At 40.0% G+C, this 15088-nt stretch overlaps 1 protein-coding gene across 1 annotated transcript in view; it reads right to left on the reverse strand.

The window, feature by feature from the left end:
* The window catches only part of LOC146817306 (uncharacterized), a 528574-nt gene that overhangs the window by 388229 nt on the left and 125257 nt on the right, over positions 1–15088 (reverse strand). Inside the window, exons 2-3 of the mRNA XM_085609198.1 lie at positions 2563–2729; positions 198–342 (exon numbers count right to left, since the gene is read on the reverse strand). Coding sequence (XP_085465324.1) covers positions 198–342; positions 2563–2610 — 193 coding nt within the window. The 5' untranslated portion in view covers positions 2611–2729. The remainder of the gene's footprint in view (positions 1–197; positions 343–2562; positions 2730–15088) is intronic.

Genomic DNA, 15088 nt, shown 5'->3' on the forward strand with positions numbered 1-15088 from the left:
AATAAAGAAAAAAATAAGTTAAATCATCTAGAGGCGACATATCGGATAGAAACTGAAAAGTTCAATAAAGCAGTCAGTTTGAGAATATCACACCTATGGATATCAACAGTTTTACTTGACAACTAAAATTCACCGATCAGGTTACAACACTACATTTTCCGGAGACAACTTTAATAGACTGCAGAAGGTCATCTTACCTTCAAAGCCAAGACGGAAGAGGGAAGCAGGGGGTAATAGTTCTGGAGTATACTCGTGATAACCTCCCAAATAAAACTGGCTGAAAATGTTAAGTCCTGTTAGCATGCCAGGAGAAATGGTGGTTTTGTTTTCATGATCATCGACCTGAAAAAAACGTGCATAATTACTCATTGCTTCTGTTTTTAAAGCCGGTTTTCGTATGACTTATTAATCATCCTCCAAACCATTTCCTCGCTCTTACACCATTACTTGCAACACTCTTCTTTGTTGTCTTTTGGAAAGACGAGCTCTCGAATTGATTAGTAACATTTCCATGAATAAACATAACGCAGAGAAGAGGTAATAGTGTCATCTGTTCTTTTCATATCACTGAGCTTCAAGAGAATGCTGTATGTACTTATTTCAGCAAATGACATCATCGTGTTTCAGAACATTTCGTGCTTTATGACTCATGATTCAAAAGGCCATTCAAAACAAGCATAAATAAGCGTCAAATATCGATTTAGTTCTTCTACCAGTTATCTACTTTACTCGCATTCTTTTCCATGGCTTACTTAGGAACGTACTGAAAATGTGTGTGCTCTTTACTTTACAATTAAGAGTTTTAGAAATGGGTTTACATTTAGAAGGTGGTGATGGTAATTGGGTCAAATGTGCTGAACAGTGGGGCGTAGATCAAGATTTCTGGACCACCTGGTCTCTCTTATCAAAGTTTATAAACTTTGATGAAGAGTTTACTCAGGGAGACAAGCAACCCAAACATGCCATTTTCCATAACACTCAATACAGATGTTGGTTTCTCGATTCTTTCTCGAAAGAACACTGGTTAACAAATGTCTTCTGTTTGCAAAAATAACATTATCGTATCAGATGTAGGAGTAGATGCCATACCAGGATACTGAAGGTCTTCTTCTGGCAAAGCATTAATTCATTTTTTATTTTCTCGAATACCTTGGAGTTCAGAGTCCCACACACAAATACTGGGGAAGCAGATCCTTAGTGGCACCTATGGTGAGATCCTCAGTAGTGATGAGTAGTTGTGGGCAAAGCATTAGCCGGAGATTAGCATTTTTAAGAAGTGTATCATTTCAATGGCTCTAAAGGTGAAAAGTGTCCAAGTATTGTATTCCATCATCTTCTTTGAGGATTCCCGCCGGTGAGTGGCCATTGTTTTTGCGCCATTCTGACCACTTTGCAGCTGGTGACTGATGGTCAAACCCAAAGGCTGTTTGAAGGACCTGCATCTGCATGACGCTCATTTAAACATACTGAATCTATGTCATTATCAGTAACATATCATTTTCAGTTGGTAAGACCTTGTTTTTCAATCAATCTATAAAAAAAGAACATCTTTCTGAGGGTACACTTCTGAGGAAACCTGTGTAATGGTCTTCTGCTTTTGGTCATTGGCGGGCTTTTCCTTTGACTTATCCACTGCAGTGTCTCTAAAACAGGCATTGTAATGGGACCAGCAAAGGAAGTTCTGCCACGGCATGGACTGGAAAGTACATGCTGTGCTGGATCTTCTGTGCATGTACACAGGGGGGCACAAAGCATCCACAGGGCGTGAGGCACAAGGGCCCCCTTTGTTTCCTCTCTGCCAGAGTTTTCATGGAGGAGGAACCGATATGAAAACCCTGGGGTATAGGAAACTCCTAATATGCTTAGCGGGACAGCCTCTGAAGGCCTCTGGACTGCTGCACCACTGCCAGAGAACCACCATTCGAGGGTCCGAGGGTGGCATGGCCACTAGGGTCATAATTTGGCAGCTGCAAGACTGCTACTGCAGCCTCACCATGAGTCTGGCGGTCCGACTAGTAATTAGGCACTTAGTGTAACAATGGAGAGAAAGAAAGGAGAGGACGAAGGAAAGAATAGGAAGAATGAAAAGGTAGAATTAGAATGAAGAAAAATGGAAAAGGCTATATTAGAAAGAAGAGAAGGAAAGAAAAGAAGGAATGAGAGGAATGAAGAAAACGGGAGGAATGAACGGAAGGAGGTAGGGAGGAAGGAATCAACTGAGGACAGAGACAACGGAAAACCAGAAGGAGATAAACGAGGCAAGAGGATCCAAAGAAAAAAATTAGAGAAAGGAAGGGATAAAGTGAGAAAGCAAAAATGAGAGAAATAACGGAAAGAAGGCAAAAGCTCAAAAAGACAGTAGCACAAAAAACTACAGAACACATCACCTGCAGAACAAAAAGCAACACTGCAAATGTGTACAAACGTTCTTGTCATGTATTACCACCTCCCGATTTCATAATAAGAGAGTAAAATAAATTATGTTTATAGTGCTTCTCAAAAATATTTCGTGATCCATGGCCCAGTCATCAATATAGAGAAAAGTCTGACACATTGCCTTACCTTTAACCAGCCTCTCCTGAGATTTCTGCCAAGATGGACAACATGCATTCCCAGGGTCAGATCCACTGGCTTGCTTACTACTGTAGCTGTTCCAGAGCCCAGGTTGAAGCTGTAAATAACACTGCCATTCCTCAGGCCCAGCACTAAGAAATCGTCCCCATTCAAACCTAGAAGGTAATACATAGCAGATTAATGAGATACACATATACTCTTGATATCCCTACTCACTTGTGTATGAAAATAAAGGGTACTGATAAGCACCAATGACAGACGTCGTTTAGGAGCCATCAGGGATCGCTGCTGTGACCCCTCGTTTGCTCCTTCTGATCACCGGCACCACCTTTACAACCCCTGACCTCAGAGGTGGCAAAATTAGTGCCGAGAGTTTATGTACAAGTTTGTGTATGTGTGCAGGTATTTGTCTGAGTCAAAGTGCAGTCAGTGAGTGGCAATAAATGAGACTAAGGGGCATATTTAAAAGGAGTTAATGCCACCAAAACGTCACTTTTTCCTACGTTCTGGTGGCGTTAAGTCCTTTGCCTTATTTATAAGGTGGAATTAACCCCACCCTAGAAATAATGCCCCTATTCACGCAGTACTTAGCATGAAAGGGGCATGCAATGGGTGTTGCAGTGGGCGTTCTGCTGCAATGCCCATTGCTTTTTGACGCAGGACCATATTTACCAGGTATGGGGCAGTGCCAACAATAATGCGAGGGATTACCTGGTCTTAATCTGGCGATACAAGGAGAAATGTTTAATTTCTTCTCGTATTTTGCCCTTTCTATGTGTGCTGCATTCTGCAGCACACATAGAAAGCACACATAGAAACAACAAATGGCCTGTAAAGATTGTTTATGTGCAGGAAGGTGGCCCTTCCTGCATATAAACAATCACCCCTGCAGCGCAGGCACCCTTGCAACATGGCACAAGGGTGCCTATGCAGCTTCTTTAAAGCTAGGGGAAACGCAGGAGTGCGCTACATTTGTGTAAATACGGTGCATCCCTGTGTTTTGAAAACTGACGGAGCGCGGAGTTACCAATTTTGGCATAACACCACACTCTGCCATTTTCCAGTAAATATGCCCGTTAATGTCAGTAAATGAGTATGAGTGGGTCAGGGTGAAAGTGATGATAGAGTGAGGGTTAGAGTGAGTGCATGTCAATGTGAGTGAGTAACTGTGAGTTAATCAGTGTAAGAATGAGTGACAATGTGTGAGTGAGTGTTAGGTTGAGTGAAATAGTGAGAGTGAATAAGTGCAAGCAAGTGAGAATGGTTGAGTAACAGTGAGTAGGCCACTTAGTGAACGTAAATTAGCAAGAGTAATATTGTGCAATGATTGTAAGTCTGATTTTGACCTTTACAAAATACTGATGTTGGCATACTAGAGGCAATTAGTAACAGAGAGGGTCCTGGTATACTAGAGATAATACTGGATACAAGACACATCCATGGCAAAAGGCTGGCACAGGCATACTAGAGGTGGCATACTGGAGGCAAATTTTGGTATGGAACACCTATGGCAAAATGAACATGCTAGCACTCTGGAGCGGATTCTTGACATAAAGAATGACAGCTGTGGTACATTGGAGAGGGACAACATGACAAAATGCTGGCTCTATCTTACTAGAGATACATTTTGACATAAGGGTCATCCACCTTACATGGATAACATTAGTAGGAAAATTCCAGGACTTGTATATTATATATAATTGTTGGCATTAGGGGGCATCCAAGACTTATTTTTGGCATATGGGGCACCCATAGCAAATTTTAAAAAACAAAGGAGTCAACTACTGTGATCCGTCAGGTTTCATTTGTTGGCACACCATTATAGGTATTACGGGGCACATTTATCAAAAAAATCAAGCAGCGCAGTAAGTCACCTTGTTGCGCAGATCAGTGCTGCTTCATAGGGAAAGGACAGGAATGTGCTGTATTTAACACAATATGGTGCATTCCTGTCTTTTCCCCGGGCTAGCACACAATGTGCTTCCTAGCACCAACACAGGCATCCTTGCACCATGGTGCAAGTGTGCCTGCATTGTAAGCACGGTGGCTTTTGTGCAGGAATGGACACCTTCCTACAAAAAACAATACTATGAGGCATTTTCCTCTTTCTCTGGATGCTGCAGAATGCAACACACTTAGAAAGAGAAAGTAACAAGGAGAAAACAAGATATTTCTTCTTGTTACACCTCACCTGGGGAGACGCAGCATTTTGACGCATTCTCATGTCTACCAGCAATGGGTCTGATCCAGGATTTTCTTCCTACAGTTGAGAGCATCGACATTTCGTATCACGAGAGGTCATTACAATATGGCCGACGAGCAAATGGTTCGATTCTCTTTCATAGTGAATAGTCCTATTTTTGTTTCAACCATGTAGCAAGATGTTTAAGCAGCTTGCTATTTTTTCTGATTGATAACCAGCATGTTATCATAATTTATAACGGTTTAGAGTATTGAACAGTGGAGTTTAAACACCTGCACCATTTAGTTAACGCATGGTACACGATGCCCCTTTAGTTCAATTAGCACAACTTTTTCACTATCTTAAAACATTCTATTACACACGTTTTTTAAGGAACAGTTCATCGGTCAACTTCATATGAGAAGCGGACACTAGATTTTCCTCTTACTTAATCGCAGAGAGACATTGTAGAACAGTGGAGTGCAGTGAATCAACAAAGGTTTATTCATATTGGATTCTAATCACACAGTTCAGCAGCACCCCAAGAAAATGTTATTCAAGGACATTTCGAACTTTACAGAAAACGGTGCTCTATCTGTGGGATTTTCCAGTTATGAAGCCCAACAAATATTTTCTTTAATCAAAGAGTTAGAGATCAGCACCAAAAGTTTAGGAACAATTGAGAGTAATGTGCAACAGCTCCTATACATGTCTAAGAAATAAATAAACCAACGGTTACATGCCACAACACTAATCAAATACCACAAAGTACAAAGAATACCCAGAGGCCTAAGAATTGCATTAAGACCTACACTACGTAAAAATAATCAAAGATTCATAGAAAGATGGTACGCAATTCTAAATAAATGTTCACTTGGTTTAATTTTACTTATGATAGAGAAACTATCTAAAATATTGGAGGATATATCAATAGAAATGACACATTTACAAAATGGAAATCATGAAACAAACTGAGTCAATTGGAATAATTTACAACCAAGGTCAATGACAGAAAAATCAAAACATTTAAAAGAGATACCATGAAGTAAAAATTGGGACAAGTATACAATTGGGCTCACATATATGCAAGAAGGAGACAGATGAAACCGATGTCTCAAACAAAGGAGAGTAACACCTCAACCTCTGATGAGGATATTAACAAAAAGGGATTGCCCATGAGTCAAGGCCAAACCAATGAGGCTACCATAATCAACAGCGACAACACTTCACAAACAGCATCCACCTCTACAGGAGGCACATCCCCCAATATTGCTCTTTTTGCAAATAAGTCCCGCCACAAATGAGAAACCGAACGAGACAGGGTGGTAAAAGAATCAAGCAGAATAAGCAGGAGCCAAACAACAAGTTAACCACGGATAATTTAGTGATAAACAGATGACATGAAAAAAATCACATCCTTACAACTTGGCATTCGTCAAAAGGGCACCTCTTTTGTGCCAACTTATCACTCCAATAAGTTGGAGATCAATGTATATCTGTACAAATTTATGAGAACTCTGAACTTACGGCATTTTTCCGAAAATGCCATAGGAGGAAAAATGACTTAAAAGGAGACTAAGGGCATTTTGAAAAATTTGAAAACCAAAAGTACATTTCAAGCTCCTATAAGCCACAAGGTATTAGATACTTTTGAAACCATGGGAAAGACAGAAATCAAGGGCGCATTTCTAAGCAAAAAACAAGGACATTCTAATTTAACCAACAAAGAGGCAGGTGTCACCAGACAAATGGCAAGAGATGAATCAATAGAATTTTGCATGGCAGACAAAAGAGGAGCTTAGGTAATCATGAATAAACACTGTTACATGGACAGCGTGAGGAATTACGTAATTGACACATTAACATGCATGGCTACAAAAGAGAACCCCACCAAAAATTCACCAAATCGTTACAAATCATCTTGAAGACAGGAGTGTATCAAATAACCATCACTGATGATGTACAATATCCGTCACATTCTTACCCACAGATTCCCTCAACACACAAGTTGCCAAAGATTCACAAAGTCTTAGATAAAGAACCCACCGTTTAGATCCATTGTGTCTACAAGGTAATTTATCCATGAACCCACATGGAAATACATCGATCAATATCTACAACCGAGTGTACAGATCCTGAAATCATATATGAAGGATGCAACAAATATTCTTAATAAGCTGAGAAGTGTCAGGATTGCAGATCAAGAGAACGTACTACTTTGCACCACTGGTGTAAAATTGCTTTACACCTTGATACCTCATAATTTGGGCTTGGTGGCCATTGAACAATCTTTGACAATCTCTATCTTAGATGAAGATTTGAAGATATTCCTACTCAAACTAATGCATTTCACACTTTAGCACAGTTATTTTCATTGGGAGGACAAGTACTACATACAATTGATTGGCTTTCCATGGGAAACTATACAGCTCCTTGCCATGTGAATCTGTTTATAGAGATCTTTGAGGAGGAAGACTTTTATAGCAGTACCAAGTGGACTTGTAATTTGAAGATGTACTTTAGATTCCTCAATTAAATTTTTGCTATGGAAAGGCACCAGGACAGAATTATAGGACACCATAACAGAGTTGAACTCCGTGGATGATCGCATACAATTCACACATGGAATACATGATACCGAGATTAACTTTCTAGATGTCAAAATAATTCTCAAGAATGGACAATTTAAGACTGACATTTTCATAAAGTCTACCGATCGGAAAAGTGTAATACATTTTACAAGCTTTCATCAACTCTCCTTGAAAAGACAATTATTAGGAATCAGGAGAAAAACAGCGGATCCAGAAACCTATGAAACAGGAAAAACAAGGATTTGCGAGAAATTATGAGAAAAAGATTATCCTCAAAACATCATAGAAGAGGCTGTGAGCAGGGCAAAGAAAAGAAATCAGCAGGAATTATTGACAAATAGATGATGCACAAGTGCCTAGCTGTAGATTTTGAACCCTAGCTCTGCCGACACTTAGGGAAACCTAGCAAACTTATACATTTTTGAAAACTAGACACCCAGAGGAATCCGGGCTGGGGTGACTTGACTGGCTCTCACCAGGTTCTGTTACCCAGAATCCCTTGCAAACCTAAAAATGTGTCCAAAAACACATTTTCCTCACATTTCTGTGGTGGAAAGTTCTAGAATCTGCGTGGATCCACAACATTTCACCCACCCTGCGTTCCCAAAGTCTTCCAAGACAAATGGTACCTCACTTGTGTGGGTAGGCCTAGAGCCCGCGACAGGAAACTGCTCAAAACACAACGTGGACACACCACATTTTCACACTGAAAATGGACCCTTTTTTTGCAAAGTGCCTAGCTCTAGATTTTGAACCCTAACTGTGCCAGCACCTAGGGAAACCTAGCAAACCTATACATTTTTTAAAACTAGACACCCAGGGGAATCCAGAATGGGGTGACTTGACTGGCTCTCACCAGGTTCTGTTACCCAGAATCCCTTGCAAACCTAAACATTTGTCAAAAAAATACATTTTCCTCACATTTCTGTGGTGGAAAGTTCTAATCCCTGGTGTCTAGTGGGCGTTCTGCCCCCTGGGGTGGCAGATTGGGGGCTGCTGCAGGGGGGGGGCAGAAAGACTGTTCTGCATAAAACGAAAATGGACGGAGCAAAGGCCCTTGCCCAAGGGGCTGCTCCCCCTCCCTGGTGCTAGTGGGTAGATCCCTGCTTGGGGATTGCCCTCCTGGGGTGATCCCCAAGCAGGGATCCACAAGGGAAGGGTACCATTGGAAAGGGGAGATTTTCCCCTTTCCAACGATATCTCTCCCAAGTGTTTTGGTGCTCGGGGGCTGAGATAGCCCCACGAGCACTGAAACACTGAAACTGAAACTAAGTTTCAGTTTTGTTTTCAGCGCGCCATGCGCGTGATCGTCATTGCATTGAAAACCAAGGAAGGGCCTCAGGAGGTTGGGGAAGCTCTTCCCCACCTCCCAAGGCCCACCAAAAAAATGGAAATCCTTCTGCTGTTTACAGCAGTAGGATTTCGTGCCCCTGTCCTCATGACGGAACACATCACAGGAGCACCGGTGCTCATGACGGAACCATTCCGTCATGAGCACCGAAGGGGCACCGAAGGGGTTAAGCAGTGCAGAACCAACACGAACACACCAGATAGGATTCAGAGCATCCAATCTCAAAAGTTAGATAGGAACAGCCATCAATCATTATTTTCAACACGTATTTGACACTTATTTCTTTTTATACTAACGGTCTGACATGACCGTTTTTTTTGAGTGGCTTAAAATAATATGCTAAACTTTTAAACATCGGTGCATTAAAACGATTTAGTGAGTGCAGATCCTCTAATGCTCCTGAAGACATGGACCATTAACTAAACACTTGATGTCGTTGATTGGTAGGCTTTAATCTTTTTTAACATCACACAGCAACTTTTGAATAAAACACAACTGAATTCACGTTCCGTACGAGCTACAGTTTATTACTTTTTCCGACTGGTAACCGGCATGCTGTCATCATTTATAACGGTTTAGAGAATTCCACGGCAGAGTTTAAACACCTGAACTCTTCGATTAACTCTTGGTACACTAGTCACCTTTAGTTCAATTAGCACAACTTTTTCACTATCCTAAAACATTCTATTACACACGTTTTTATAGGAACAGTACATTAGTCAACTTTCTATGAGAACCGGAAACTTGTTTTTACTCTTACTTCATCGCAAAGGAGGCATTTTACTCTGCAAATTACAGGTGAGCATGATGACTCATAGGAGATCTTGACTGACCCACTTGCACAAATCCAGAGTACCTTTTGATATGTATTCGTTCTTTTGAATTTCTAAGTTCAGATTCCTTTTGGGAGATTAACAAGAGAACTTTATGTCAAATTTTTTGATTTGTCATGGAAATATGGATCATAGGAATCAAAGAGCTGGTTAAGAAATCAGCATCGCATGTGACTATTTATTGACATGAACACTTTTGAATAAGATGAGATAAAATGTTTGCACCATCCTCTTTTTTATTCCAGAGAGAGAAAACTACTTCCTGATGAAGGACCAGTGGTCCGAAATTCATCGAGATTGTTCATTTTAACTGCTTATTGTAGGAAGTTAATTAATCCATAATATAATGTTGCAGATGAACAGTTAACTATATGCAAAAATACGAATTCAATAAAGAGTGATTTTTTATTTATTTATTGTGAAGGGCGTTTATTGACATTTGATTTAATACCCTCGATCCGTGGGTGATCCCAGGATCAGTGGGTGATATCCACCATCACCCTAGAACAAATTTGAGGTTTCTACATTGTAGAAGAGTGGATTGCATTCAATCAGCAAATATTTATTCAATCTAGGCATGTGCCAAAATCCATGATGGATGCGGGGGAACATCCACGCACCACCCATAGGACGCCTACCTAGGGCAGAGTAATGCAACGCAGAGATTTGCACCGCATTGCATTACTCTAGATTTATCAATCCAACCAAGACCACTCAAGGTGTCCTTGCGTGGCATGTTAAATCTAATCTAGGAGTTATTTCGCTCTTGCGCCCCGTAATGTGGGGCAAGTGCGACGCAACTCTTTCATGAACATGCCCCAAAATATTTAATGAGTGTCTTTTCATATCCCATGACATTTTAGCAGATTTATGAGAAAAGTATTACATACACCGTGCCACTTTCAAAGGTACTGTGAGCATCCTAATATAGGTGGATCCAAAAGAGAAATTTGTGTTGTATTGTTAGATCAATGACACCGTTGTAATGTAATTTCTGTGATGTCAATTACTGTGATGTCATCCAGATTAATGTCAAGTCACATCACTTACAGGGAGGAATTCAGGGTCAAAGGTCATATGATGGCACTTCCTTTGATGTAAATAAGGTGAAAGGGTGTGTAATGTCATTTTTGCTACCCCTGGCATTTTGGTGAATCGATATCCATGACCACAGGTCAGATATGCACAATATAGAATCGCAACCAAAGACATGCATAATAATGTAGGCGATTATGTACTCATCTAACAGAAAAACAGCATAGTGCCACCAAGTAATGTTAAAGGCAATTCTTGTCAAGGTTTGACTACATAATGTAATAATTTTATTGTGCAGAGTGCACTTTGCCGGACATGTATTATTCACCATTACTCAAGGTCTAACTTACCAATCTTATCCTCAGTTCTTAGTCAATGGAAAGGAATGGGAACTAAAAGCAGCCTTGGAAAATGTATTAAGAGCAGACAGCAGATCACAGTCTGTGAATACAAGTGAGCCTTACCTCTGCAAGGAGATTTGTGACAGTACTCCTCAATAATTTATGTTTTAAAATGGAACCAGACAATTCATTAAACAGAACAATGTTTGTAAAATATTGTCCAGGCAGTCAGTGGACGAGAGGAAGAGGTGATCCAGCGGTTTACCAACAACAGATACTCTACTAACATATACTCACTTGGGCTCATAAAACACACAAATTGAGTAAAACCACTGGGTGTCGAGTTTATGAGTTTCACAATTGTTTAGGATTAGTCTAAATGCTTTTTTTCCCCCTTAACTAACCCTTCACAGATCAAAAAGTTATTTCATCTGGTCAACAGACCATTAGTTGAACTAGTTGATGGTGAAAATGACATAAAGCTAACTTACTTATACTTTAAATTGAAATAACCACAGACTCCTTTAGTGTTTTAAAGTTTTATCTAAATCTTTGAATATGTGAACCACTTCAAAAGTACAATACATTCACCTTTTACTCATGGAGAGAAAATTCAATCAATAAAACATCATATATTCATCACGAATTCAAGCAATAACAAATGCACAGGAATGGAGAGGCCAGAGAGGGAAGATAGTTTTAATTAACAAGAAAATATTGTATCAAGAATGGTGTAAAAACCAACCCCCTGGCCAAAGGGCAGGTGAGGGTCCCCTGAGATAGATTCAGAAAACAAAGTCTTAAGGACAGGAATCAGGACAGGATAGTTACCTCTTTAATACCGACGATTGGGCCGAATCCCTCTCCGACACTCTCTTCCTCCTCGTGATTCTTCCGTAAGTCTTCTTCTAACCCAATTAAATTAAAAAAGTAAATTATGCTTCAGATTCTGCATTTGATTCTTCATCAGCATCTCACAGCATCCACCTCAGCATCAGCATCACCCGCTACACCAACAGCATCTCTCCTCTGCAGCATTCAGCAAATCTTCTTTCTAACTGACTTACTAAAGTTACCTCAATTATGTCTTTCGTTCAGGATGTTACACCCACTAATGTTTCAATATCGTAAAAGTTCTCAATCTAATTGGTCCGGGAAGGGGAGGATGATCATCACACCATGCTTAGATATCCCTCTTTTCAGTTAGCTCTCTGTTAACAAACCCATCCCCTTAATTTGTATTCATATTTTATTTTCCCACTTGCATTCACATTACATTTGGCACAAAGATATTTATTAGAGCATATAGTCTTATTCATTCAGGTTCTTCTCTGCCGGTTCCCAGGCTTCAGACAGACTGTGACCTTGTCCCCTTCTTAACCTACTTGTCATTCTTCCGGCTCACTTTCAACATGCATGCGCCGGGATTACGTGCTTAACAAACTCTGGACACACACGAGAGGCCCAAATGTGCACCTACAAGAAAGTCAAAAAGACAAATGTTTTGTTCAGAAATAAATGGTTTCACTGTATACCACCCACCTCTACTCTATTCCCTTTTACTTATTAAAACTTTCCCTGCATTAGCATTAGTATAATAACTTTCTTTCTTTATAGCCAAGCAGATGCCATACATGCGAGCCTTCAAGCCACCATATTAGTGCCTTCTGCTTAAAGCGTTTTAGTCCTGCGTTCATTCTGTTAATCTTTAGTGAGCACATAGGAAAGCTTTGCTACCCTCGTTTGGTGCGCATTAGTATTAACACAAAACAAACTTAATAATTAGTAAGTTAAAGGAGCCTTGCCAGCTGTATAAATTCCCTCTTTCTCAGCCCAAGGTGGTACATCAGCCTTATGTTCAACAGCTTTCTTTTGGAAATCCTGTCTCCTTTCTTCAAATAAATGTAAAAACACCTTCTCTTCTTCTCGTAATGTACATGTTAAATTATCTTTGTGTGCTTTTACTATATCTATTGATTTCATTGTTAAGAAAAATTCACCCAGAAACTGTGCATCTGTAGCACTAAGTACTGGATTCATATTCTTTCGAATAGGGAGTTCTGAAAATACTACACCTAAGTTTGAATAATAATACTGAAGTTTTCCGGTTTTATATAAAACAAACTTTTTAGAACACTACATGATACACCATAAGTTAGAAGTAAATGGTGATATGTGACTCCCTCTGACACTGACGTTGGTAATATCATACAAACATAACAATCACTAATCTCCATTGTATCTACATACTAAAATAAAAAAATTGTGAATACATTTAAAGACGTATTATTATCTAATACTGTGTGATGTATCTCTACCTCATCTGATGCTTCTAGTTCTACTCTGTCTCCTTTTATTGTATCTGCTTTCCCATTAGTAATTGTTTCATTCTTCTTACTTGTTACCATAAAATAAGGCACCACTACTGTTAGTAATAACCATATTGAAATTACTAATAACATACTACATATGCATGCTCTACAGCATTTTTGCCTTAAACTTTGTTTTGGTCGCTCAATGACTTTATTTCTTGCCATTTTGACTTGAGAAGATTTCTCTCCTTTTCTTTCTTTGCCTTGAATACCAAGCTTTATTTTTCAAGAAGGCCTCACTATTCCTTCATCAATCTGTGCAGTATTTTCTTCTTCAGACTCTTCTTGTAAGTCTAAATTTTCAAAATCTTCAAGGATAATGTAGGTCTACTCAGGACCCCTGTATTTATTGTTCAGATTTCTCAGTCTAGTACATGTGTGTTTCTCACGATTTAATGTTTTGACTGTTTATGACTCATAACTTTATTCACTTGCTCTGGTCCTTCTCTTGTTTTCTTCAGACAGTATTTCAATCTTTTCACTCCACCTGGCCAGTTGTCTCCTTTCCTGACCCTTTTTATTTGTACTGCACTTTCACCCTCTCCGTCTTTTTCAAGGGTTCTTTTATTTTCAGTATGTTTTGACACAATTTGTACTTGTTCAAAGTCACTTTCTGACTGTTCCTGTTCAGGTCCTGTTACTGTTGTTTTATCCGCCTCAACCTTGTTCTTCATCCCCTCTCTGGTCCTGTTCGGGCCTTATTTCAAATTGATTTTCTTCCTCTGCCCAAACGTGTTCTTCTCCTAACTGGTCCTATCCAGGTCTTAATATAATTTGTTCTTCTTCTGCATGAACGTGCTCTTCTTCACCTGTCTGTCCCTCCTCAGGTCTGTGAATATTTTTGTTCACCTTTGCCTGAGTACGTTCTTCTCTCCTTATCTGGTCCTGCTCAAGGTTCTCAGTATTTTTATTTTCTTCTTCCTAAGCATGTTCTTCTACACCTACCTGGTCCTGACTACTTTCCTGTCTCTCTAATCTTGTTCTGCTTCTTGTTTGAATAACAACTTCAGGTGTGTCAATCTCTGGTATCCATTCCATCTGACTTGTGCTCAGTTGTTCTTCGTCTATCACTTCAGAATCTACCACTCCAGATTCTCCGACTTCACAACCTTCAGCAGTCACAACTGGTTCAGTCGGTTTTTGCTCTTCTTCATCAGGGTCTGGAACCCTTTTGGTATGGCTTGCATGGATCCAGCAGGGTAAACCTGCACACATCACTGCTGTTGTAGTGACCAGTATGACTTGATGTGGTTCATCCCACCTGGGTGCTAAGCACGACTTTCTGGTGTGTTTCTTCACTACCACCCAGTCTCCAGGATTCAAATCATGCACCTGCATTGTCTGCCTGGCAACTGCCTCTTCTCCAACCTGGTGAGAGACGGAACGCACTAGGTCAGCCAATCCTTTGCAATATTCCAATACCAAATCATCAGTTATATTTATCAACTTGTGTCCAGGTACAAATGCTTGTTTCATTGCCCTTCCCATAAGTATTTCATGGGGATTCAATCCTGTTTTTCTGTCAGGAATACTTCGGGGTCCCATCAACACAATGGGCAATGGATCTGGCCATTTCAGTGATGTGGATGCACACACCTTTGCCAACCTTGATTTAACTGTGCCATTTAATTGCTCAACCACTCCAGAAACCTCTGGGCGGTATGCACAGTGCAGTTTCTGTTTTTTTTTAATGCTTCACAAATTAATTAAAATGAGTTTCCACTATCTGATTCCAAAGTCACTGGAAAACCGAAACAAGGCATAATCTCCCTCAACAGTAACTTAGAAACTTTTAGGCTGTCATTTCTT

Source organism: Triturus cristatus, chromosome 6 (genome assembly GCF_964204655.1).
Source record: "Triturus cristatus chromosome 6, aTriCri1.1, whole genome shotgun sequence".
NCBI classification, from domain to species: domain Eukaryota; kingdom Metazoa; phylum Chordata; class Amphibia; order Caudata; family Salamandridae; genus Triturus; species Triturus cristatus.